Source organism: Schistocerca serialis, chromosome 1 (genome assembly GCF_023864345.2).
Source record: "Schistocerca serialis cubense isolate TAMUIC-IGC-003099 chromosome 1, iqSchSeri2.2, whole genome shotgun sequence".
NCBI classification, from domain to species: Eukaryota; Metazoa; Arthropoda; class Insecta; order Orthoptera; family Acrididae; genus Schistocerca; species Schistocerca serialis.
Window position 1 is genome coordinate 314,485,504 of NC_064638.1, and position 26,143 is coordinate 314,511,646.

General features: G+C 39.4%; 1 protein-coding gene across 2 annotated transcripts in view; it reads right to left on the reverse strand.

Annotated features, from left to right (window-relative positions):
- Positions 1-11,978: 11,978 nt before the first annotated feature.
- LOC126469679 (pseudouridylate synthase 1 homolog) overlaps positions 11,979-26,143 on the reverse strand; it is a 120,516-nt gene continuing 106,351 nt past the window's right edge. For both annotated transcript variants that reach the window (XM_050096834.1, XM_050096842.1), the window contains exon 7: positions 11,979-12,282. In XM_050096834.1, coding sequence (XP_049952791.1) covers positions 12,042-12,282 — 241 coding nt within the window. In that variant the 3' untranslated portion in view covers positions 11,979-12,041. The remainder of the gene's footprint in view (positions 12,283-26,143) is intronic.

Consider the following 26,143-nt stretch of genomic DNA (forward strand, 5'->3'; position numbering starts at 1 on the left):
ACAGGAAAAGCTTACTTATGTAGGTGGTAGTGTCGGCAAAAAGTTCTTGTGTGTGAAGTTGCCATGTAGAACACCAGGTGTAAAACTTTTATCCCGAGTCTTGAACTGTGTCGGGACAAAAGTGAGGCATTCATATGACCCAATAATACTGTTTTCACGTCACTACACTTATACAGATGTCTGAGTTCCTCTGTGTTAACATTGCAAAGTCCTGTAGGCATGTGGAGTATTAAGCAAAACTGTCATATTGGAAGCAGAATCAAACACATTTGTTACGTTACTTGATATTTTCTTGAGAAAAAGGCAATGTTGCTTCTTATTAATATAATACATTCAGAGTCACAGCTGTGTTTGACCAACCTTAACTGATGCTGAATGTGCATGTCGTCATATAATGTGAAGGGCTTATTTCAATAGTGGTACAAGTCCATTACCTCCACTTTTCTGTCTATAATGATTCTGAAATTAATGATCCAAACAAACATAAATAAAGGTTCATCTCTAGCAAGAAGCCATATGCTTGAATATTTCTGGTATCTCAACTACAGATTTTTCAGCGCTCATTTAACTTTACGACTCTGTATCTCAAAATGAACAAAAATGGACTTGTACCACTAATGAAATAAGTCCTTCATATGCACACACAGCACACCGATCTCGTGAGGCACAAGGCTCTCATAACGAAGTAAGTACGTCGGTCAACAGATGGCACTAGGAAAAGAATGTTAACTGCGCTTTTTAGTTGCTACTTGCGACTCTTAGTTGCGATTTGTCACAGAAATCGCAGTTTCTCGGTAGCGAATAGCGTAGTATGAACTTTGCTCAACAGATGGCACTGCTAACTGCGCTTTTTAGTTGCTACTTGCGACTTGTCACTGAAATCGCAGAAAGCAGTGCTAAATTCAACCAATAGATGGCTCACGTCTTTGAATGTGAAATACGACTTGCGACTGCTAACTGTGACTGAAATCGCAGTTAGATTCTGTAAAGTTGTTATTGTGATATCTGCGACTTCTCAGTCACTGTGATTTCTAACAGATATGCGATTTCCTGCCCACCACTAGGGTATACCGCTTTGGTTGGTCACTTCACACTACAGCAGGCTGAGGACGTCAGTTTGAGTCTGAACTATTTGGCCACTTGAGAAAATTTTGTGGCGCAGCGCACCACAGAACTACAAGCTATAGTCTGTCTGTAAACTAAAGAGCGAGAAGCGCTATTGGTGGGGGAAGTGGCCTTTCCCGGAAGAACGCTGCCACCGGCCTACAGGGGCACCCAAAATCTGTTGCCCATTATCTGTCTAGGAATGTAGATCAGCTTGCAGTGATATACGTCGTTTCTGTTCGTGGGATCTTAGTTGCCAGTGTCAGTGAGTTAACTTTGTGTACTTACTGATGTACTTCGATATCCGGAAGTGACGGTAGATATGCAGAATACGAAGAATAGGAGGTGAAGAAGAGGAGGTATTGGGGAGTAACGAGCGTTCGGATCGTCTCTAATGTTAGTACAGCGTGAATTAAAGAAGCGACCCAAAAAGAACTGTTGACTAATATTACCAGTCCCAATCAAATGACTGCAATTTATGCAAACGTCAGCCTCACCTAACAGGACCCATAAGTAAGGAATGGAAAAATAAGCTGCATGGTTTACTGGGATCGTCACGAAGGAAAACTAATAATTTTAGGAGGAAATCCATCGTTATAGACAGTTTCAAAATCACATAAAACCTTTGATGCTAATGGAACACTAAATCTCTATCTCAGTCACTATTCACCTGATTATAAGACATATTGCTTAAAACATGTGCGCAATAGCTATTTTAAACACTGCTGAAATTTCCTTCGAAATATGTACACCTATTCTGGACTTCTAAGCAAAAAGCTTGACGTACGAGGTGCGTTCACATATTAATTTTTATTTTTTGGCAAGAAATTTATTTGTTAATCCACAGCAATGTTGTCCTCTTCAAAATATTCTCCATTACATTCTATACAGTGCTTTTTACAATTCCCGAAACACTTTAGGAACTGCTTCTTCGGGATAGTCTCTTAACTGTGCATTTTTAATCTCATCCTTGTAAAACCGCTGTCCTTTAAGGCCTGCTTTGAAATGTTTATACCACTTTTCTGGCCTTGGTTTACTCGTAACAGGCTCACCAAAAGCAATATTTACCATTTCTAAAAATATCATACACTTTATTCCATTCTTATAACAAAATTTAATACAGATTCTCTAATTTATTGTTATACAAAACAAATAATCGTTGATGCTACCAAAACACATGTAACCTTTCTGAAAGCTGACAACAGAGTAAATACCCAATCTGCATAACATTGAACACATATTTTTGAGGCATGTTTACGAAGACAGTGACAAAAAAGTAGTGCAAATCGGACTAATACAACACAAAAAACTAATTTCTGCTAACTTTTTAAACACTCTTTGTGTTGCAAGAACTGTTAAGTTTCAATGTAGTCATTAAAATAAAATTTCTACCTTTTAGTAGAAACACAAAATAAGAACAAGCCTTAAATTCTACAGACTGATTACATTACATGGGGTTCGTTTTACGAATAGCAATAGAGGAACATACATTCACATGAACAGGCATTCGGTTCTATGTTTGTAGCAGAATCCTGACTTCCGTCCTTATGTTAATATTATTTACTCTATAATGATGTGTTTCGGAAGAAGCTATCGTTTTTTTGTATTCCTTATGGTCTTAATGCATTTGTCTAAAAATAAAAGCAGCTGAGACGTATCTGTACACGCCTTCGCCACAGATTTGAAGCGCGCCCCGAGTCAGGGCCGGTGCTACGTTGTGGCACAGCCTGTAGAAGCGCCTTGTGGCGTAGCTGGGTTGGCAGAGTGGGGACTCGCTCTTCAGTTTACCGACAGACCATACCACCCTGGAAGTAACGGTGTGGTTGAACACTGGCGCCCGCGTTAAAAGCTGCGCTAATGTGCCATGAGTCAAAATAGACATCTGCATTACCAATAGTCTTACTCAGCCTATATAACATTTTGCAAGCCTGAAATAGACTCTTCGCCAGCTAAGTGAGGGTATGGAGACGTTCTATGGCTAGTTGGCGAATTTGTCAGCCCACGTGCAGTCGCAACGGATATCTCAAATTAATCAAGACTTCATTACTCGCTTAAGAGAACAAATGTCACAAATTGATCCAGGTCAAAGCATCACGTCATGGAACTCTACAAACCTTTGTGCATCGAGAGTTGCAGTCCTGTGTACATGTAATGTTGCACAGAGATGATGTGAAACCTGCACTGACACCTCCGTGTACTGGTCCACATCGTATCCTTAGCAGAAGTGGAAGAACATTATATATTCTCCTCAATGGCAAGCCTAACATTGTCTCACCGTGTTATAGGAAACGTCAGAACCAAATGTCTAACGCAACGAGTCAGAGCCTATGCCCGAAATTCAACAACCTCCACCAGAATAATCGCCTGCTCAACCAAGGTCTCATACGTGTTTCGGGTAGTGCATACTTGCTCCCTGCACAAATCGGGAACAATGCTCTTCTCTCCCGAAGGGGACTGATGCGGCAACACGCAGCAGATCAAAATGACATCAGGTGGACAGCTGATTCACTCAACAATCTGTCAACAGCGTTCTTGCACTGGCACCAGCAGTGCTGTGATTGCTTTCTCCCTGCTGCAGCGTGAAGTTCTGTGGCTATTAATTTCTGTGTTTTAATTTCCACTTGGTTACTGAACACACTTGAAAGGTACACACTTGCATGTTAATTAATTAGGTAACAGCTTCTCTGTGAATTGTTTTACATATGAATGTGTGTGTGAGAGATTGTTCTGAATAAAGCACTCAAGATACTGAATTATGTTTCATATCTGTCCTCGCTATATTAGAACTCAGCATACATATTAAGCTCGTCAGTTAAACAATAGACTGCAAAACCTTTGGCTTTAGTTCGCTATGTAGTCCCCCTAATTTCATCACCTACTGCAATTTTATCGGCAGCTGTCATATCCACGCTATTTCCTGCAAATATGGGTGCCAGATTAATGCAAGTGCTGGATTACTGAGAGTGTCTGAAACTTAATTTAAGCGTATAAGAGACTACACTTTATTAAATCCAAAGATACATTCATTCACATAGGATCTTAGTTCTTGAGTTTGAACATATACAGTAATATCACTCACTATGAAACAGGTCCCAAATTTTTATTGTTACAATGCAGCTTTACATCAGTACACCGCATATCTGATTCTTGCATAATGTCTCCAGGAAGATGTCTGCAGCTTCAGCAACAGCACTGTAATAAATCTTCGTGTTCTCTATGCCCGCCTCTTCATCATTACTTTGCTGCAAGCTTTCGATTATTTCTTCATCTGTTACTGTTTGGTCTGTCTCACAGCCACTTACCAGCACCACCTTCATCAATTTCTCCTCCTGGAAGCTTGCGGAACATGTCAATGTACAAAGTGTCAGCAGCTGATAATTCAGAATTAACTGGCTCATCACTGTCATTCAGTAAAGGCTCCAGCTCAGTGTCAGTGGATGGTCAAACTTTCCTCCAGTCTTAATTATGGTAGCGTTCTCCACTTTATCCCATGCTTCTGACATTTGAAAAACAACATCTTGTAAATAGATTGGTTTCCACACCTTTGACATTGTCTCGGTAAAGTTATTTTCACATTCATTCACTAAAGAGGCAAGATTTGCATATCAATTATGATATTTTATTAATTACAAAATCCCATGAGCCGAATCAGTGTTATCACATCAGGTGGAAGAAAGAGAGCTTCTATACTATCAGACCTTAACGCTAGGCGCAAATTGAGACGCGTATAACACGTGTGACATGACACGACATTACAGCGCGAACCGCACGTCCCGCAGAAGTCGAGCATATTGCGACGCGTACACCATACTTCGCACGCGCCGACTGGCGACGCTCTGCGCTGACAGAACCGAAGCGCTCAAAACCTGTTATCTTCCTCGAAAGATTTTACAGAAACTATTCACTGACAATATTTAATTTTTCCCTTGCTTGTAGCGTTATATGTCAGCTTCGTGGTGAAGTGTCCATCTCGCTAATGGCCATTCTTAGGCTGCGTTCACACTGCCGGCCGGGCCGAGCCGAGCCTGGCCGGGCCGCCGCCCGCTTCGATATCAAACACATGGTTTTGAATTGCGGTGTTCACACTGGCGGCCGGGCCGCGCCGACACGGCGTGAGCCTCCCGGAGCCGAGCCGACGACATTCCGAGTGTTTAATATTGCCGGCGCGAGCCGACCGCAGGCGCGAGCCTGTGGCGCAGCGCTACAGCTTCTGCAGTACACGCATCACACGTCTCCCTTCTGCTTTCTTCACAAGTGTGACTGCACACGTCTTTTATTTTAAGATGTTACCTCACATTTCACAATCAGTGAGGAAATATTACGTTTATTATGATGATACATGCGAAATTACTTTTATTTCATTTATTTAATCTACCGTATTTACATGCATTTACAACAATAGCTTGCCAGCAATCGCGGCATTGCCGCCACTGAATAGTTCGCATTTGCTTGTAAACGGAGACAGATATGAGTGTCACTGGGGACGGAAATGTGTCCCTACCAGATGATAATGCATTGTAAAGTCATACTGTGGCAGTTCCTTATCAGTGGAGATAGAACCACTGAGTCAAAGGGCATTATCTCAAAACTCTTCGCCTATCAATCTGTCTATCTTACAGGGTAATGAAAAGAATTCTGTGAGGTCGTCAGTGGCTCCACATGATGAACCATCACCACTGCCAAGCGCTGCATCATGAAGAAAAAAGAAGAAAAAAGTTGGAAAATTCTGAAGGAGTATTTCTGCGATTCTTCGTTGAAGGCACAGCAAGACATTACCCAAAATGACGAAGCTAATTACTTCCTAATGATTCTCAGGAGTCCCATAAACTCTCTTCCCCTAAGAGGTTAGCGTTTGTGAAATTTAAAATACAAAAGCATGACTACAATTAACTGGAGGTAGCGAATGCTGTACAAAGTTCTACTGCAAACCAAAAAGTGTGTACTAACGAATCTTACCTTATCGTTATACACAATTTTTCTTCTGCTGTTATACTTCTGCGAAAATTTGTGTTCTGTTTAGAAATTTTGTCTTGAATGTACTGCAGCACATACTGAAATGTATTATGATTCATTCTGTAATTTGAATAAAATTTTTCAGGATAGTTTTTAAGTTCTTCATATAAAGAAAAAAACTCTCCTAAATGTCTGTCGCTATTCATAGGATGAATCCATAACCTCCTAGTTCTTCTGTACTTCAAAACTCGACGAGTTACTGCAGAGTCAAAACAGTACCAATAAAAGAGTGAAGACATTGTTCTACACGACAGCACAGACTAGCTAAAGGCGAGCAACTGTTGACTGCAGCTGCGTTTTCTACTGACTTGCTTGTCAGCTGTCGAAGGGTGGAGATCTTTTTAAATTTATTTATTTGGCCTCCCGCCAGCCATTTAGCCAAAGAGTGGGGATTACCTTGACAGTGCAGCGCAGCCCGCCAAGGAAGAAAAAAAAAACAATGAAGGACAATGAAACTCACATCTGTGCCGATCTACAGTAGTTACATTAACTCTCCATTATTTTTTCTGTCAAAGTAGACAACGACACTACAGAATTGCGCTTCAGTTATCTTTTAGTTCGAAATACGAAATGTACATCATACTAATTGTAGGATGTTGATGACAAATAATTGTTTGTCTTTTGTGATGCAACGTGTGGCCAATTATAAAAGCATAGCAGATGAATTGTCCAGTAGCCGAGGGAAAAAACCTTATACATTTGGATTTATCTAGAGAATTAGACCATTAAAATAATAAGAGGGACCGGCACTAGGTCTGCGCTGATCACTAGTAATTAGTTTTTTTCTGTCCTGCATTATATGACTACACTAAACCAAGCTGTAACCGCGCGAACTCCGTGGCTTGCGGACGCGGCACTGACGCCACTGAATAGCTCGCATTACTTGAGACCAGAGACAGATATCAGTATCATTATCATTTCAAAAACTTTTTGGTACTTTTAGCTACATTTCATTCCCAACAATGTATTGTCTAAAACGGATCTAACAGTAAGCTAACCGCTACATAACTTTTTCACTACAAGATTTGTAAATCAAGTGCACAACGTTGACAAATAGCATCATTTCACAATGACTGTTAAGAAATATGGAAAGATAAATGATTCAATACGAAGCTAAGATGTTGCACTACCACGTGTACAAAAATCAGATTCTTTAGCCGCATACTTTCTTCAAAATCGGTTGGGAAGCGTTACGAAACTAAGAAATCACGCGAAACGAAAAGTAGACTTTTTCTTTTTTCACGACGTAAGTAACGCTTTTAAGGAAAAAATAAGTTCATAAAACGATGTGGCGAAGTCTTACATACCGCTAAGAATTTTTAAAACATGAAAATCGGAGAAGTGGATTTTCCCCCATTTCGCCGTCCCGGCTCGGCGCGGCGCGCAATGTGAATGCACTACTCGTCGGCCTAAGCTGGCTAGGCACGAGCCGAGCCAGTACGCGTCAGCCCGGCTCGGCCCGGCCGGCAGTGTGAACGCAGCCTTATTGTGATGTACACATTTTAGTAAGACACTACGCAAAACTCAAAAAGTTTGCAACGAAAATTAGGGGTCGCTACGATTCTGCACTTGATGCGTATGACACCATATGTTGCTGCGTATGAAATTTAGCTAACATGTTGAATTTTTGTTTAGACTTGGGAGGAGGTCTCTATCTGACTCCGACCTCGAGAAAATGGATCCTATGTAGCGCGCTCACTTCCGATCTCACGCCCGCGAGAATGAAATACTCGCAATGTCTCTCATATCTCCTAAACCGCTCGAGACATCGAAATGAAAGTTTGGCGAATGATAGCACAACAAGGATGAGAGTTTTTTGCCAATTCTTAAACAAACGGAACTTTCTTATCTATGGCGATATATCAGTACTTATACTTCCCTTTTTATTTATTTCACTCCAGTGACTAATTTTTTAAGAATTATCGACAGCTGGCGAAACAAGAGCTTCGTAGTAAGAAAATAAACATGAAATTTCTTCTTTTATGTTACTGAAAACTGACACTATGAGGTTTTTCGTAAGCTATTTAGCTCTGTGATTGCCAACGACTTGTTTAACGAGGCACTCCGTTTCGTTATTCTGTCGCAATAGCTGCTGTGAGATGAGTTTGGCAAATTACACTGTGACAAAGGAAGTACAATTAAACCCATCACCAAGTCACCAAGAGAAATGTGGCCGTTACTCATAAATGGTGATGCTTCTTCGAATGAGAAAAGGTTAACAACTCACACAAAAATAGATTGTCAATTCTGTTGGAATTTTGGTGGAATCCCCGTAACCCATCGTATTTCTAACACTGAGAAACTGGAATGGAAACTCACCAAAGGATTTTATTCCTTCTCTTGATCTGAGCCGTATTAAAATGATGATGAGCGTTCCTTCAGGTGAAATGATAGGCACATGCCACATACTGGTTACTCACCTACGGCTTGCCTAACTGACTATGTGTGATCGCGAATAAAATAGTTGTTATTGAGAAAAATAAACAATTGACCTGTCGCACATCACAAAGGTCAGTGTATTGTCAGTAGTGGAGGATAATGCGCGCGACAGGAATGCAGAATCTAGCCATGTGTGCCTTGTGAGTTGGAGTTCGAAAAACGTTGTCATGAAAGTAGATCTGCTTTTGTCAGCAGTACATTTCAACAAATTAAATATATCTAATCATGACACTCCTTTAGGATATTCATACTTTCGTAATAATACCAACCATTTTCTTAATCTGTGTAGCCTGTTGTATAATTAGTTTATTAATGCTGATAATGTGCATGCAACAATTGAAATGCTTCTTCTCATCACGGCGAACAAATTAAAACATTGTTATTTGTGACTGCTTTTCGACTCTTTCGAGCTTGCAGTGGAAATGTGATGTTCCCATGCATGTACTACAGTATGTCGTATTACATTATTACATCCATATGCAAGTAATCACAGTGAGACTTCTATACTTCAGATCTTGGACGCTTTTTACCAGGAGCACAAAGAGGTCACACCTGTGGAGATTATCCCTTTCCAAATTTTTGTAACAGATCGTACAGATACGCCAGCATACTAGGCAGCGAGAAGATAACCTAGTTTTACTTTCCTGCCTTGCTTCTTAATCACATGATTTTATATTATTCCTTGCTTCCTTATTCCCTACCCTCTGTCCCTTCTTGTGATCTGAAAACATTGCGCAGGCATATGATACAATTCCAGCGGCCAATGGCTCACCAGTTACTAAAGTATGCATTTTTTTTTGACAGAAGAAAAACAAAACAAAACTATACAGATACAAGTAACAAAAAAGTATCATGTACTAACGAAAAATGCTGGAGCTTTTAAATGGCGAAAAACGAAACACAACACAAAGGCAATAAAATTTAATATACAGTAAGGCAATATTTATGGTATGGGCAATATTACCTCTGCTCATATGCGCAGTGCCGATGTGAGCATATGGCCGGGCTACTTTTCCGCTTCCCGCCTCAAATTTCCCACGTTGCTGGAGAGGCACGCGCGACGCAACCACAACGCCGCGCGACCTGTTGCAGGAGTGTTTCGCGTCCCAGTCGCATCACGTCGCAATTTGCGCGGTCCAATTTGAACCTGTGAAGTTACAAAAATGCGCGCTGCGCTGTGCCGCGCCACACGTGTCTCAATTTGCGCCTGGCCTTAAGAGTCACATCAGAAGGAGCACCGTCAATTATAAGGGCAGGTTTCAGAGGGAACCTATTCTTCTTCAGCTCTTCTCTTGCAGTTGGTATAAATGTTTCGTGGAACCAGGATGAAAATATTTCTCTGTCCATCCAGCGTTTGTACTGAACTCAATCTTGTGCTGGTAATGCATTTACGTCACTGTGTTGAAAACAATGTGGATGTTGGGGTTTCCCAATTGTCATGTGCAATAGTTTATGACTCCCATTTGCATTACAGCACGCTGTTTCTGTTGGTTTAACTAACTAGCATCCTTCTTGTTCTTGGCAGCTAATGTTTTTGAAGGAAGCATCTTGTAGAAGAGGACTGGTTCATCAGAACTGCACATGGCATCAGCAATGAAATATTCTTCCTCTATTATCTTCAGTATATCGTTACAAACTCCTCTGTAAGTTTTCTGATAGCTGAGCGACTTACCCAGGGACTGTCTGTTGCCGCATGCCATGCCATTTTTATCCGTTTAATAGCTAACGCTCACTTGCTGCAGACAAGTTACTGCCGCTGAGTTGTTTGTTAAATGCAATTGCTTTTTCCTTCCTTATCATGCCACTGATTGGAATCCCTTTACTAGGTTATGGTATGAACCATCTTAACAGCTAGGTCCAGTTCTTCATTCTCACGCTTTCACATAATCTTCAATTTTTCCACTCCATCTAGCTCCATCTTGATTGCATCCTGTTGAATAACATCTTGCTTTATGATATCATAAATAGTTGCTTGGCCAACACTATGCTCAGCAGTGATGTCTCTTTGTGAAGAACCTCAGTTTAATTTATCTAAAATTTCGAGTTTTGTTGATATTTAATGTAACATGTTTCCTTTTAGAAGCAATGATACTGAACTGTACAGAAAACCACCATTTCAAATACATATAGCATAGTCTAACATGGTAACTAGCTAACAACATTAATGTGCACAATAATTCATTGTTGTGCACATGATTTCAGCTTGAATGTCTGGAGGCTGGATGGGGTCCAGATTACTGAGAGACCACATCACTGAGGGCCATATTAGTGAGAGTCTAGTGTACTGCACCTGTCTTACTGCCGACTGATCTGTCTTTGTATCTTCTGCCTTTAGATGTCACTGTCGTTACATTTTGGAGTTCTGTTTTCACTACTTGTACTAGCGCAATTAGTTTCCTCCACTATCCACACTTTTACGTGGGCACAGAACAAGTGTAGTCAAGAAAACACAATATATGGGTCTCATTTACTTCACTTTTTTAGGTATAAGCCAAGCCCATTCCTGTTTTGCCAAAAGAAAGTAAACTGCAAGTTATTTGGCTTACAGATGTGAAAACAGACTTCAAAAAGGCCTAAACACAGTTATACATTTTAGTTAAATGAATTTAGCTCCAGTGGAGGCTCAGGTAGTTACCAACACTTTGGTACAGTGCGCAAGCAGCACGCATGCTCACAGATAGATGGCAATGCCACTGTGCCTGCTTGGTGCTGCACTCTGTGGTCAGACACAGAACTAATATGACTCCATGTTGGTGCACACAGCAGTTAACTGCCAGAGACAGCCAGTCAACACACGAAAAGTCAATATCTACGCCCTCCAATGAGGTAAACATGCACTGTTTGTTACTTATTGTCACTCTAATGTTTGTTAGCATTATTTATGAACCACAGGGTTCAGTAAATTTACTGTTGTAGAGGTACAAATATGCATTTGTGGCAGGTTCCTTAACAATCACATTCACTCTCACAATAACACACAGCTTCACTAGCAAACCAGTTTACAAGCGTAAAACATAGTACTGTATTATATCTGTGATCATTTTACTACATAGAAATGATTTTCTTCATGACATACTACGAAAACATATGTTGCAGGAGTGCACTTGGGGCTCATCTGCACAAGTCGACACCTCAACTCACTTCTTCAATATTGGCTTTTCTGAATTACATTAATGGAAAATGTCACTGCAACACATCCTTCAACCCCATAATCCTGCTGCCCTCAATCTCTTCTAGCCCCTACACCGCACCGACTTATGCACCTGCCCCATGACACTAATTCATCTCATCTTGTACTCACATCCTTCTTTCTAAAGTCATTCTCTATTCCATTTCCATCTCTGAACACACACACACACACACACACACACACACACACACACACACACAAACACACACATTGTTTCCTGTAAATTACAAGAAAAAACACAAGTTTTTAATAAAGTACAAAATCATTTTGTCAAAAATAAAATTACAGCGATGTATTAACTCTTCTCTTCTACAATGCAATTGGGTACATTGGAACTATTTTTAAGGGAGGGAGCTATCACTTCTGCATTTTCACTGTCCGCTACAAATGCTGAATTTGAAGTTTTTAGTGTTGATTCATCAACTTTTTCATTTTTATTATACACTTCACTAATAGGTGATGAGTTATCCAATTCTGCATTTTGGTTACGAATGTCATAACTATGATATGGAAGAGTTAACAACCAGTTCAAAAAGCTGGAAAAAAGTTAAGGAAAAACAACAGATTTTTAAGCACATCAAATTTAGTATAGGTGCATTATCCAAAAAATATAAAATGTTTCTTGACTCTGCCTCTGTGATTAAAGCCAAAATTTATTGAATAAAAATACGCAGATAAAATATACTGATGAACAAGTAAGGATATTGCACAGTTCATAAGGTGAAAGGGAAAATCTGCAAACTTAGCAGCTGTGGTCATATGGTTTGAAAATATGACACTTTTAACATTATGAAAGGTAAAAGATGCCCACTATGTCATTGGTTATTACAACCTACTGGCAAGAGTACAATGATGACAAGGGCAATACAAACTGTCATTAAGGAACAAGCCAATTATGATGCAAAGATTTGGTTGATGCTGGAGGAGGAGACATACCAAAAATTATCACGGGGTCCAACATCCACAATAATGAGGAATACAGTACTCACTAGAAAAGTGTGTCATCAAAAATTTCATCCCTCAGGCACCTCGACCACACAAATTTCATGGCATTCCTAAACTTCATAACAAGAACATATTCTTACAGCCTATCATGACCAACATGCAGACTCACAAAAAGTCTCATGAGACTTCTCACTCTGCATGTTGGTCACTGTGCGCACCACATCAAGACTATCATGACTTCATCAACTGAATTAAATGCCTGTATCTAAGAGAAGAAGATATGGTTATCAGTTTTGATGTGGTCTCACTATTCACACACATTCTCATCAAAGACTCTATACCTCTGCTCTCCCAGTTATTTGATGATATTGTTAAGGTGCGTCCACATGATACCTTTTTTGTGTTTAACTTTGTGCACACACATAAATTTCCAACAGTGCAACTATGCATTTGCATTTGTGTATGTGTAATTTCTTGGAAATGGAGGCCATGTGTAAAGCACATTGCTACCTGCCTTCGGTCGGATTCTTTGCACTTTTTAGCAGATGACAAGGAGTCGAGGCCCACGTGCATTTGTGTAAAGTGTTGAGGTTATGCTGAGATGCGAATTATGCACAGTAATGTCTGTTGACCCCAACGGAAGCTCACGTAAGTGTATGGAGTGCCCCTTCTGAAGATTATTTCAATAAAAATTCGAGATCTGTAGCCCTGAGCATAAAGTATCATGTAAAAGGCCTCCAATCACATTTTTGTAAATAATAAGATACCATAAGTTTAGAAGTAGAAAAACTGAGAAGAATAAGCCAAAAATTTATAAAAAGTGTGGGCTATATGAATATAAAAAGTGAGGGCCTATAAGAAAACTATGGACTCATATTCATGCTATGGCAACTTAAAATCACAACTGGGGCACCCGACATCTGAACAAAAAAAAAAATGATGGGGTACGTTTAGCTCCTCAAAAAACTACTAAAGATTGAAATAATGTACACTGATGATGAAAAAAAATACAAATTCCCAAATGTGCTGAGTGCAAGGATGTTAATCTACACATCGTCTTTCATGATTAACATTCTGTATGCAAATAAAATACAAATGCTGCATTGACAATTAATTAACCTTCTATACTTCTTAGTTTCAGGAATAATCACTGAAATGCTTTGTTTTGAAATGAGGAATAAATAATTGAAACTGGTATATACGTTGCTATTTACTAGCTAACAAAAATTTATTGCTGGCCTTATCGCTGCAGTTTCCAAAGCAGAAAATCTAAAATCTTGCTGTGATCGCCTTTGAAATTTGCAAACAAGATATTGTCATCATTTCATATTTCTTTAACTACAGTTGCCTTTGTGTTTTCTTTTTTTGTCGCTTTTTCATCACAATAAATGAAGCAGAAGCTCCCAAGTGAAGAAGGGAATTCACAGCAGACTGCTTGCACAATGAGGCAATGTGTGGATATAAGAACGCATATGTGTACATGTGTTCTTCCCACAAACTTTCGTGCATGGTCTTTTATTCCTGTGCATCTGCAATTATGCATGTGTGAACATACTTTATGGATTTATTTAAGCACTGGAGACTATTTCAACTACACAGATGGCATTGTGATGGAAACCTGTTTATGGGGTACTTTGACAACTTGCACTGGATATGGCTCCTGCAAAGCCTAATTAATTACTTTTATCATTATCTTGGCAAAACATTCATTATCTGGCCTCATGGAGAAGAAAAGCTGCGAGAATCGTTGGACTGCAACAACAACATCCATGACAACATCAAGTTCATGATGGAGGTGGAGACAGATGGTGCCTTACTATTCCCATAAACCTTCAATGTCACACTATAATATTATTAGCTATTTAAGCATTATAAGAAGAATAATATAACTAAAATAAACAAATTTAGAAATAAGATAGCCCAAATCAGAAACTAAACCACCTCAGTAACTGTTAAAAACTTTTTAAATAACAAGGTAAAGCAATTATATGAGGAATAGGAAAAATTAATCATGATAAAAATCCTTCCAAAACTCACCACACAATCTACATGCTACCAGGTACCACCACCCCTCACAAAAACATTCTTTTCTGGGCAACTTGGTGACTTCAACAACTGAAAGATTTCGTGACCCATCTCTCCATAAACACACCAGCAGAATGTCACTGAAAAGGACATGAAAAGCCTGTGCTTTTGCCATTCTGTGGCTCAGTAACAGGAAAGATTAGCTGACTCCTAAAGAGCCATAAAATCAATTTGGACTTCAGGCCTCCAGCAAAAAGTTCAGCAACTTATGAGGCCCATGAAAGATGATGCAGGGCCAAGAACACAGGAGTATATAAAATCCCATGTATGTGTGGGGACACATTTATGTTTGGCAGCTTGGGTATACTACTTGACAGCATCTTACAACATGAGAGTCATCTCCGCCTATAGTATCCTGAAATATCAATGGTAGCAAAGCATGCTCTGGAAGACAGACCCCAAACTGCATTCAATGAAACAACTGTTATTAAACATACTAATGGTTTCTGGATTACTGAAATAAAAGAAGGGACTGAGATAAAAATTTATCATGACACGCTCAATAAAGAAGGCAGCCTACAGCTAAGCACAGCTTGGGACCCAGCCATCAGAATGTTGGAGTGGACATTGTGCGTTATCAATGAAAATATTACTACGTATGGGCCTGGACTGAGCACCAGTGGTGTCACATGAAGCAGAGCGAGTACATGAGGATGGTAGCAGCAATTACATGGCAGTCACCACTTGACAAAGGTTAGGAAGCACTCAGCTGAAATCTCATGGATTTTAAGCCATTCAGACCCAATGGCTACAATTGTGTACATTAATATTTAGTGTTATATATAAAAACAAAGATGAGGTGACTTACCGAACGAAAGCGCTGGCAGGTCTATCGACCTGCCAGCGCTTTCGTTCGGTAAGTCACCTCATCTTTGTTTTTATATATAATTTTTCCCATGTGGAATGTTTCCTTCTATTATATTAATATTTAGTGTGTATTAGCTGCAACAGAAATATTTTTCCTCAATGGAAAACTCATGTACACATCTGTGAATGTTTAATCTTTTCATCATGCACATATGCTTCCACATTTTGGGCATCTCTGTAAAAATATCAAGTGTATGTAGCAGTGCACAGCAGCCTGTGACCACCAGAATTCACAGAAGTTGTTGGTTAGTTATACTCCACTGTATGGTTGAATATTATTATTACTATTATTATTATTATTATTATTATTTTGCATGTAATTATTGAATTATCAATTATTTATTACAACAGTGAATTTTTCAAAATTGTTTATAAAAATAAGCCAATGGTAAAAAATATGTATTGAAAACAAATACATATATTAGTATAAATTATAAAGAACAATTTTCCTTCCTCCTGGCAAAAAAAAAAGGAAGAATCAAATCTGAAACGGTTAAACCACTTGAAGCGGCTGGAAGCCCAAGAGAATTTTAGCACTATATATTGCTGTGAAAGACTGCATTCTTATATTGCATAACTAGTGAACCTGCCTATGCTTTGTAACTGCTAAATATGTAGAGGGATTGGATATATGCCCTGTGGGTAAGCTACTACAAACAGCATAGTGAATGCATTATTGTGGCCAAGATAGACATGAAGCCCACGCCTACCACAGTAGTACAAGTTTATATGCCAACTAACTCTGCAGATGACGAAGAGATTGATGAAATGTATGATGAGATAAAAGAAATTATTCAGATATTGAAGGGAGATGAAAATTTAATAGTCATGGGTGGCTGGAATTCAATAGTAGGAAAGGGAAGAGAAGGAAATGTAGTGGTTGAATATGGAATGGGTGTAAGAAATGAAAGAGGAAGCCGTCAGGTAGAACTTTGAAAAGAGCATAGCTTAATCATAGCTATAGAATCATGAAAGAAGGTTGTATACATGGAAGAGGCCTGGAGATACTAGAAGGTTTCAGATAGATTATATAATGGTACGACAATTTAGGAACCAGGTTTTAAATTGTAAGACATTTCCAGGGGCAGATGTGGACTCTGACCACAATCTATTGGTTATGAACTGTAGATTAAAACTAAAGAAACTGCAAAAAGGTGGGAATTCAAGGAGATGGGACCTGGATAAACGGACAGAACCAGAGGTTGTAGAGAGTTTCAGGGAGAGCATAAGGGAGTGAGTGAGTGACAGGAATGGGGGAAAGAAATAGTGAAGGCAGCAGAGGATGAAGAAGGCAAAAAGACGAGGGCTAGTAGAAATCCTTGGGTAACAGAAGAAATATTGATTTAATTGATGAAAGGAGAAAATATAAAAATTCAGTAAATGAAGCAGACAAAAAGTAATACAAACGTCTCCAAAATGCGATCAACAGGACGTGCAAAATGGCTAAGCAGGGATGGCTAGAGGACAAATGTAAGGATGTAGTAGTGTATCTCACTAGGGGTAAGATAGATACTGCCTACAGGAAAATTAAAGAGACGTTTGGAAAAAAGAGAATCACTTGTATGAATATCAAGAGCTCAGATGGAAACCCAGTGCTAAGCAAAGAAGGGAAAGCAGAAAGGTGGGAAGGAGAACATAGAGGGTCTATACAAGGGCAAGGGACAATATTATGGAAATAGAAGAGGATGTATATGATGATGAAATGGGAGATATGATACTGCGTGATGAGTTTGACAGAGCACTGAAATATATAAGTTGAAACAAGGCCCCGGAGTAGACAACATTCCATTAGAACAACTGACAGCCTTGGGAGAGCCAGCCCTGACAAAACTTTACTATCTGGTGAGCAAGATGTTTGAGACAGGCGAAATACCCTCAGACTTCAAGAAGAATATAATAATTCCAATCCCAAAGAAAGCAGGTGTTGACACATGTGAAAATTACCGAACTATCAGTTTAATAAGTCATGGCTGCAAAATATTACAGACAAATGGAAAAACTGGTAGAAGGCGACCTCAGGGAAGATCAGTTTGGATTCCATAGAAATATTGGAACACGTGAGGCAATACTGAGCCTATGACTTATCTTGAAGATAGATTAAGGAAAGGCAAACCTATGTTTCTAGCATTTGTAGACTTAGAGAAAACTTTTGACAATGTTGACAGGGATACTCGCTTTCAAATTCTGAAGGTGGCAGGGGTCAAATACAGGGAGTGAAAGGCTCTTTACAATTTGTACAGAAACCAGGTGGCAGTTATAAGAGTCGAGGGGCATGAAAGGGAAGCAGTGGTTGGGAAGGGAGTGAGACAGGTTTGTAGCCTATCCCCGATGTTATTCAATCTGTATATTGAGCAAGCAGTAAAGGAAACAAAACAAAAATTCCAGAGTGGTATTAAAATCCATGGAGACTAAATAAAAACTTTGAGGTTTGCCGATGACATTTTAATTCTGTCAGAGACAGCCAAGGACTTAGAAGAACAGCTGAACAGAATGGACAGTGTCTTGAAAGGAGGATATAAAATGTACATCAACAAAAGCAAAATGAGGATAATGGAATGTAGTTGAATTAAGTCGGGAATGTAGATGAATTAAGTCGGGTGATGCTGAGGGTATTAGATTAGGAAATGAGACACTTAAAGAAGTAAATGAGTTTTGCTATTTGGGGAGCAAAATAGCTCATGATGGTCGAAGTAGAGAGAATATAAAATGTAGACTGGCAACGGCAAGGAAAGCGTTTGTGAAAAACAGAAATTTGTTAACATTGAGTATAGATTTAAGTGTCAGGAAGTCGTTTCAGAATGTATTTGTATGGAGTGTAGCCATGTGTGGAAGTGAAACATGGACAATAAATAGTTTGGACAAGAAAAGAATAGAAGCTTTGAAAATGTGGTGCTACAGAAGAATGCTGAAGATTAGATTGGTAGATCACGCAACTAATGAGGAGGCACTGAATAGAACTGGGTAAAACAGAAATTTATGGCACAACTTGACAAGAAGAAGGGATCGGTTGGTAGGAGATGTTCTGAGACATCAAGGGATCACCAATATGGTATTGGAGGGCAGCGTGGAAGGTAAAAATCACAGAGCAGACCAAGAGATGAATACACTAAGCAGATTCAGAAGGATGTGGGTTGCAGTAGGTACTGGGAGATGAAGAAGATTGCACAGGATAGAGTAGCATGGAGAGCTGCATCATACCTGTCTCTGGTCTGAAGACTACAACAACAACAACAACAACAACAACAACAACAACAACAACTACAACAAAAACAACTCCCCCTCTCTATGTCCATCTCCTCTTCCTCTCCTCTATCTGTCTCCACCTCCTTTTCCCTCATGTCTCTGCCCATCTCATTCTGCCCCTTCTCTATGTCCATTGTTAACCCTCTACTACCACCCCTGCTCCCCCTCCCCCACTCCTTTAAGTCCATTTCCTGTTTCCCCATCTCACTTATCTTAAGCCTAGTTCATTGTTATAGCTAACAACACAGTGATTAGGAATCAAAGACGTTTAAAATAAATGGGTAAATCGGTTGAGATCATGAGAGACTTCTTCAGCTGCTTGATCTGTGAGGATACTAGCTTCAATGACAGTATTTTGCATAGTTAAATGAGTAGGATTACAAAGTTTTTAGACAATTCAGATTCCATAGCAGTATTCTAATCATAAGCCCACAGCCATAAATACAACTTTCCTGTTTCCTGTCAAAACCCACTGCTAGGAAGAAAACAAAACAGCACATAGTTGTGTATACAAATTTTGGTTGAAATTATATATAATGAGAAGGAAAATATATATGGGAGAAACAATTTATCCAATGGTTTAAATGCCCAGTTATTGTAGTCAGAACTGACTGCAAGAAAGAAAATGAAACTGTAAATTTTTACGACACAGTATTTTCATCCTTGCAGTTGGTCCTGATAGAATACCTGCACACTGTTGTTTAAAAAAATATATGCTATGTCCATCCAAATGTTTATTAAAGTATCGTGTAAAAATATGGAGTAAATCAGTAAAGAACTTTTTGAGATATTTACTAACAACTTTTGCCAATTACATCCCATACATATATTTATAAACCATATATATAACATGTAGTCTATGTCCATCTCAATATTTATTCGAGTATTGTGTAAAAACTGGAAATAAATCAGCCCAGAATATTTCGAAAATCTTGCTAGTAGCTTTGCCACATATGTTTGGCTGTATGTCGATTAGAATAATGTCTAAAAATTGGAAGTAGATTAGTCAAGAACTTTTCAAACTTTATGCCTAATAACATTGCCCTTTTACACAGTGTGTGTGTGTGTGTGTGTGTGTGTCTATTTATATACACAAACACACTTAAATAACAAATACATTTAAAATAAGTAGCTTATATTTGTACAAAGGTTTATAAGAATATCGAGTAAAAAACTGAATTAAATTGGTCCAGAATTTTTCAAGAATTTTATTACCAACTTTGGCCCTTTATAAATACAATCAACTCTCGACTATCCATGGCCTATTTCTCCTTTTAAGCTGCTGAATATTTTTCTTTTACCAGAGAGTGGAGAAGGCAGTATTGATATGCAGAATCTGGCACTGATTTATGAAGTGGGTTAAACTATAATATTCAGAAAAGAAAGACAAAACAATTCAATTTGTTAGCAGTTCTGACTCATCTACAGGTTTGTAAAAGCTGAAGGCTATAACAATGTTTACATCTGCAGAACTGGATAAAGCCATAATGGAATGGTTTCAACAGGAAACAGCAGAGGGCACACAAGAATCTGGCCCAATATGCACCAAAAGGTGCAGTTTTTCTTCAGAACCCAAGGGGTGGTAGGAGATTTTATTGCATTTTCTGGCTGGCTATCAAGCTTTAAACAGCATCATGGTATCTGGGAAATTGCCGTCCAAGGAGAAATGTTAAACGCAGATATAAAGCTACTTCTGAATTTTGTAACGATTTCCAAGAGTTTATTCCGCAAGAAAATTTAGAGCTTGAGCAAATATAAAATGTGGATGAAACTGGGCTATTTAGGCAGCGTCTACCTACAAAGACTTCAGCTTTCGAGACAGAGCGTAATGCCCCTGATTACAAATCAAGTAAGAAAGAATAACTGTGGTGTGTTGTGCTAAAGGTACAGGACTACATAAAGTTATGCTTGATATAATAGGTAAAGTTAAAAACCGCTATGTTTCAAAGGAAAAGGAATGCACAATTTACCTGTCCATTATTTTCACCAGAAAGGGGCCTGGATGGACCACACAATATTTCAAAAATGGTTCCATAGCTCCTTTGAGCCACAGGTGCAAGAAAACTTAATGTTGAAGGGCCTAATTACAAGGGCTATACTGTTACTGGACAATACACCATCACATTCAAATGAACTTGTTCTAAAATTGGATGACAGGATGATATTTGTAAAACATTTACCCTCTAATGGGATAGCCTTTATTCAGCTAGTGGATCAGTGTTCCTGCCGCCATGAAGAAAATTTATAGAGGAAATCTGTTACAGAACCTTATTGATAAAGGCAGCAATCTTCAAACATTTGGGAAACAACTGACTGTGCTAGATGCAATATATGAAGTGTCAAAGGCGTGACGTAACGTAAAACAATCAACCATAGCCAAGTCCTGAAAAACATTAATCCTAAAACTGATGAAGTCAGTGATTCCGACAGTGAGGAGGACATTAGCTGCTGTTTTAAAAAGTACTCCGGGGTGTGAAACCGTTAACAAATAAAATATTTCTGAATGGTTTGACATGGGCCACACAGAGCCTGGTTAGGAGATGTTGAGTGACGGTGCTATTGTTCTGCAAGTATATGGGAAATCTGAGGAGGTGAATGACAGAGACGAAGATGACAACATTCTTCTAATTCCAGAAACACTGATCAGTCATGCATTAACACTTCACTGGGCCAAAGGGTTATTGGATACCTGGAACAGCAGGATGATGTTACCCTATCTGACAAGTTGGTGTTGCTTAAAATGCATAGTGTGATATGTAAAAGACAAGCTACCTCACTGAAACAAAAATCAATTTGATTATTTTGTTTGAAAGTGGTGTAGTGTAATGTGAAATTGGCTTCCACTCTATTCTTTGTAAATACTGCATTTTCACACATAATACATTGAACAAAGTAGAATTTATTATACACGTTAGATAAGTAGTGTTAATTACAACAACTCTAATACATTACTGTGTACTTTAATTCTTCAATTACAGGTTATCCACAGATAACTGAGAGTACACTGTGCGTGTGGGTGGGGAGGACGGGGTTTCGTGGCAAGAAATAAAGAAATGCACTTTTCTGCATTTTTGGAAATTTAGCCCCATGGGGGTGAAATAGTGGGTGAAAAAAAATGTATTTCAGTGTTTTTGGAAATTCAAACCTCTAAGGGGGTGAAATAGAGGATGAAACATTTTATGAAAATATTTCATTATAAAAGCATATTTAACACTAGAGCTATTAATATTTGAATTTGGCTTCTCAGTTAGAAAAGAAAGAAATATATGTTTCACTGTATTTGTAAATTCAGAAATGTTTTATGAAAATATTTCATTATGAAGGCATTTTTAAAGCTAGATCTATTAGCATTTGAATTTGGCTTCTCGGTTAGAAATGAAAAAAACATATGTTTCACTGTTTTGGAAACTGAACCCCGAAGGGGGTGAAATATGGACATCACGCAGACCAAACTTCGAAGGACAGAAAATTTTAAATTTGGAGACTGTGATGATCATTCATTGTAGGCATCATTAAAGAAATGCTTGTCCAAAATTCCACTCCTAAGGGGCAGAAATAGAGGATGAAAAGTTTTATGAAATTATTTCATTATCAAAGCATTTTCAAAGCTAAATCTACGAAAATTTATATTTGGATTCTACGTTAGAGGAATTAAACCACCAAGGGGGTGAAATAGAGGATCAAAATGTTTTAAGAAAATATTTCAATATAATGGAAGGAAACATTCCACGTGGGAAAAATTATATATAAAAACAAAGATGAGGTGACTTACCGAACAAAAGCGCTGGCAGGTCGATAGATACACAAACAAACACAAACATACACACAAAATTCAAGCTTTCGCAACAAACTGTTGCCTAATCAGGAAAGAGGGAAGGAGAGGGGAAGACGAAAGGAAGTGGGTTGTAAGGGAGAGCGTAAGGAGTCATTCCAATCCCGGGAGCGGAAAGACTTACCTTAGGGGGAAAAAAGGACAGGTATACACTAGCACACACGCACATATCCATCCACACATACAGACACAAGCAGACATATTTAAAGACCAAATATGTCTGCTTGTGTCTGTATGTGTGGATGGATATATGCGTGTGTGCTAGTGTATACCTGTCCTTTTTTCCCCCTAAGGTAAGTCTTTCCGCTCCCGGGATTGGAATGACTCCTTACCCTCTCCCTTAAAACCCACTTCCTTTCGTCTTCCCCTCTCCTTCCCTCTTTCCTGATGAGGCAACAGTTTGTTGCGAAAGCTTGAATTTTGTGTGTATGTTTGTGTTTGTTTGTGTATCTATCGACCTGCCAGCGCTTTTGTTCGGTAAGTCACCTCATCTTTGTTTTTATATATAAGAAAATATTTCGTTATATTGGGGAAGAAGAAGAAGAAGAAGAAACTAAATCTATGAAAATTGGTATTTCACTTCTCAGTTACATATAAAGAAATATATGGAAGGAGAGGCACACTGCAATCAGTCGCAGCCCCGTAGTTTTTATTACTCTTGCCTATACACCAATAAGATAGAATGCCAACACGTACTGCTGTAAGTTTGTTGGATCATAACTCAATTGCAGTGAAGATGGCTACTTATAGCCAAAGTTCAGATTGCCAGAGTAATAAAAGCTAATGAGATTGTGACTGATTGCTGTGAGCCTCTCGTTCCTTACAGTCTATGGTCATTGTCCACAACAGTCCCTTATGGAATCAAAGATGGTGAAGAAATGTGTGTTAGGGGATGAAAGTTTCTATGGAAATATCACTACAAGAATTTAAGAGGCATATGTTGTTACAGAGACTGTAGTCTAATACACACTGTACCGTACAGCCATAGTTACAGTATGCATGGTGGTACCGTTTCTCAAACATCATAACCTAGTGCCCTCTCCTACCACAACAACTGGTAATGTTGGATCCGATTCACTTCTCTTGTTGACATACCTTGTAGGGGACGTGATACAAGATTGTACATATTGGTTCCATATTCAAATCAAGAACTTGCTGATGGAAAGGCAAATGGCAACGGGTAGCGGGCAGCAAGGTTGTATCAACAGAGCTATCCCCGCTGACATTTAATCACAGCATTCAATGTTAGCAACAGCCTGAGACAGGCTTGTCTCAGGAAGCAGGAAATCATGAAGGAGGTACCTGAAGCGTTTAAGCACCAGGCTTGAAGGAAAATGTGATTAACACTGTGGAAGGCAACTGTCACGTACCAGGCAATTGGCCTGCCAATAAAGGATAACATCCTCCATGACAACTGTTACTACCCTTATCACTTACAGTGTGTGCAGGGCGTACTAGTGACAGACTTTTCACATCAGGAGCAGTTCTGTCACTGGTTTCTTCACTAGGCAACCATGATTCCTGGATTTGTGTCACCCATTCTATTCACAGCTGAGGCCACCTTTACACAGAGTGGTATTTTCAACTTTAATAACTGTCATTTTTGGGATGGTATGTAGAACCCCATGTTATGGTGACAGTGATCCATCAGCATCAGTGCAGCCAGAATGTGTGGGCCAGCATAATTGGTGACCATATTTTGGAATCAGTCTCCCTTCCATATTTCCTAACAGGCAGGAACTATCGGTGTTTCTTGCGGATGACTTTGCCTTCCCTCCTGGAAGAAGTGCCACTGATGATTCAAAGGGTTATATGGCTGCTACATGATGGTGCTCCAGTCCACTTCACTGTTAATATCGAGACACAACTCGATCGTATGTTCCCTGGTCCATGGATCGGACACGGGGGTCCAGTTGCATGGCCTGCTTGTTCACCGGATCTCAACCCGTGTGATTTCTGATTATGGGGTATGTTTCCCGGTCAGTGGATCGAATCGGACAAGGGAATCCAGTTACATGGACTGTTAACCAGATCTCAACCTGTGCGATTTCTGATTATGGGGCCATCTCAAAAGTATCGCGTATCCAGATCCCATTCCAGGTGTAACGGCACTGGAGCAGTGTATTCATGCTGCCTTTGATACTGTTCAGATGCAGCCTGATCGATGTGAACGTGTGAGACAGAACATGCTATGGAGCGTAAACACATGTGTTGAAGCACATGTAAACCATTTTTAATGCCTACCGTAACTGTGGCTACATGGTACAGCACATATTAGACTGCAGTCTCTGTAACAATGTATGAATAAATGATCTCCAGCATGGAAACCAAGCATTTACAGACTCGTTCATGAGACCTTTTTTTCTTCTGTATCCTCTCATCGATCAATCCCTAGAGTTTGTACATGGTGGAAAAAATCACCCTGTGTAAAGAGAAGTTGTTGTTTAACATTGTTACCAAAATCTCGATAACTGCTTGACCGATTTACTTCCAATTTTTGCATGATACTCTAATAAAACATTCAGACAGACGTAGGCTACAATTGTTTTAGGTCTCTCTCTCTCTCTCTCTCTCTCTCTCTCAGGCCACCATGTCTTCCTCAGCCCCTAGGCATCATGGGATGTGGATACAGAGATTATGTCATCAGCACACAGCTCACCCGGCTGTTGTCAGTTTTTGTGCTCAGTGCCACTACTTCTCAATCAAGTAGCTCTTCAATTAGACTCACAAAGGCTGAGCGCATCACGCTTATCAAGTGCTAGCCAAGCCCGGTTGTGCTCAACTTTGATGGTCTGATGGGAATTACTTCAGATTTTTACACAATACTCTAATAAACCTCGGAATGGATATAGAGAATCTATTTAAAAAAATGATATGAAAATATATATTTAAATCTGTTCTATATACATGCATCAAAAAAAGTTTTGCATCACCCCGGTTCCCAGAACTCCTGAAGATAGACGTTGACTGTGGATATTGTATCACAGCCACAGTGCCTTTGACTGTTCAGAGATATCACTAACCCTGCCCAAAGATGTAAACAACCATGCATAAGCAGCACATATTAGACGGCGGGGATTCAACAGTTGATCAGTTCCAGTTATTCCACCAGGAATGAGATACACGGCTCATGTTGTCTGTAGTTAAATCATACCTAGATGGCCAATACCACGATTCGATCATGTCCGCATTGTTACTTTGTGCCAGGAAGGGCTCTCATCAAGGGAAGTGTCTAGGCATCTCAGAGTGAACCAAAGCAATGTTGTTCGGACATGGAGAAGATGAGAGAGACAGGAACTGTCGATGACATGCCTCGCTCAGGCTGCCCAAGGGCTACTACTGCAGTGGATGACCGCTACCTATGGATTATGGCTTGGAGGAATCCTCACAGAAACACCACCATGCTGAATAATGCTTTTTGTGCA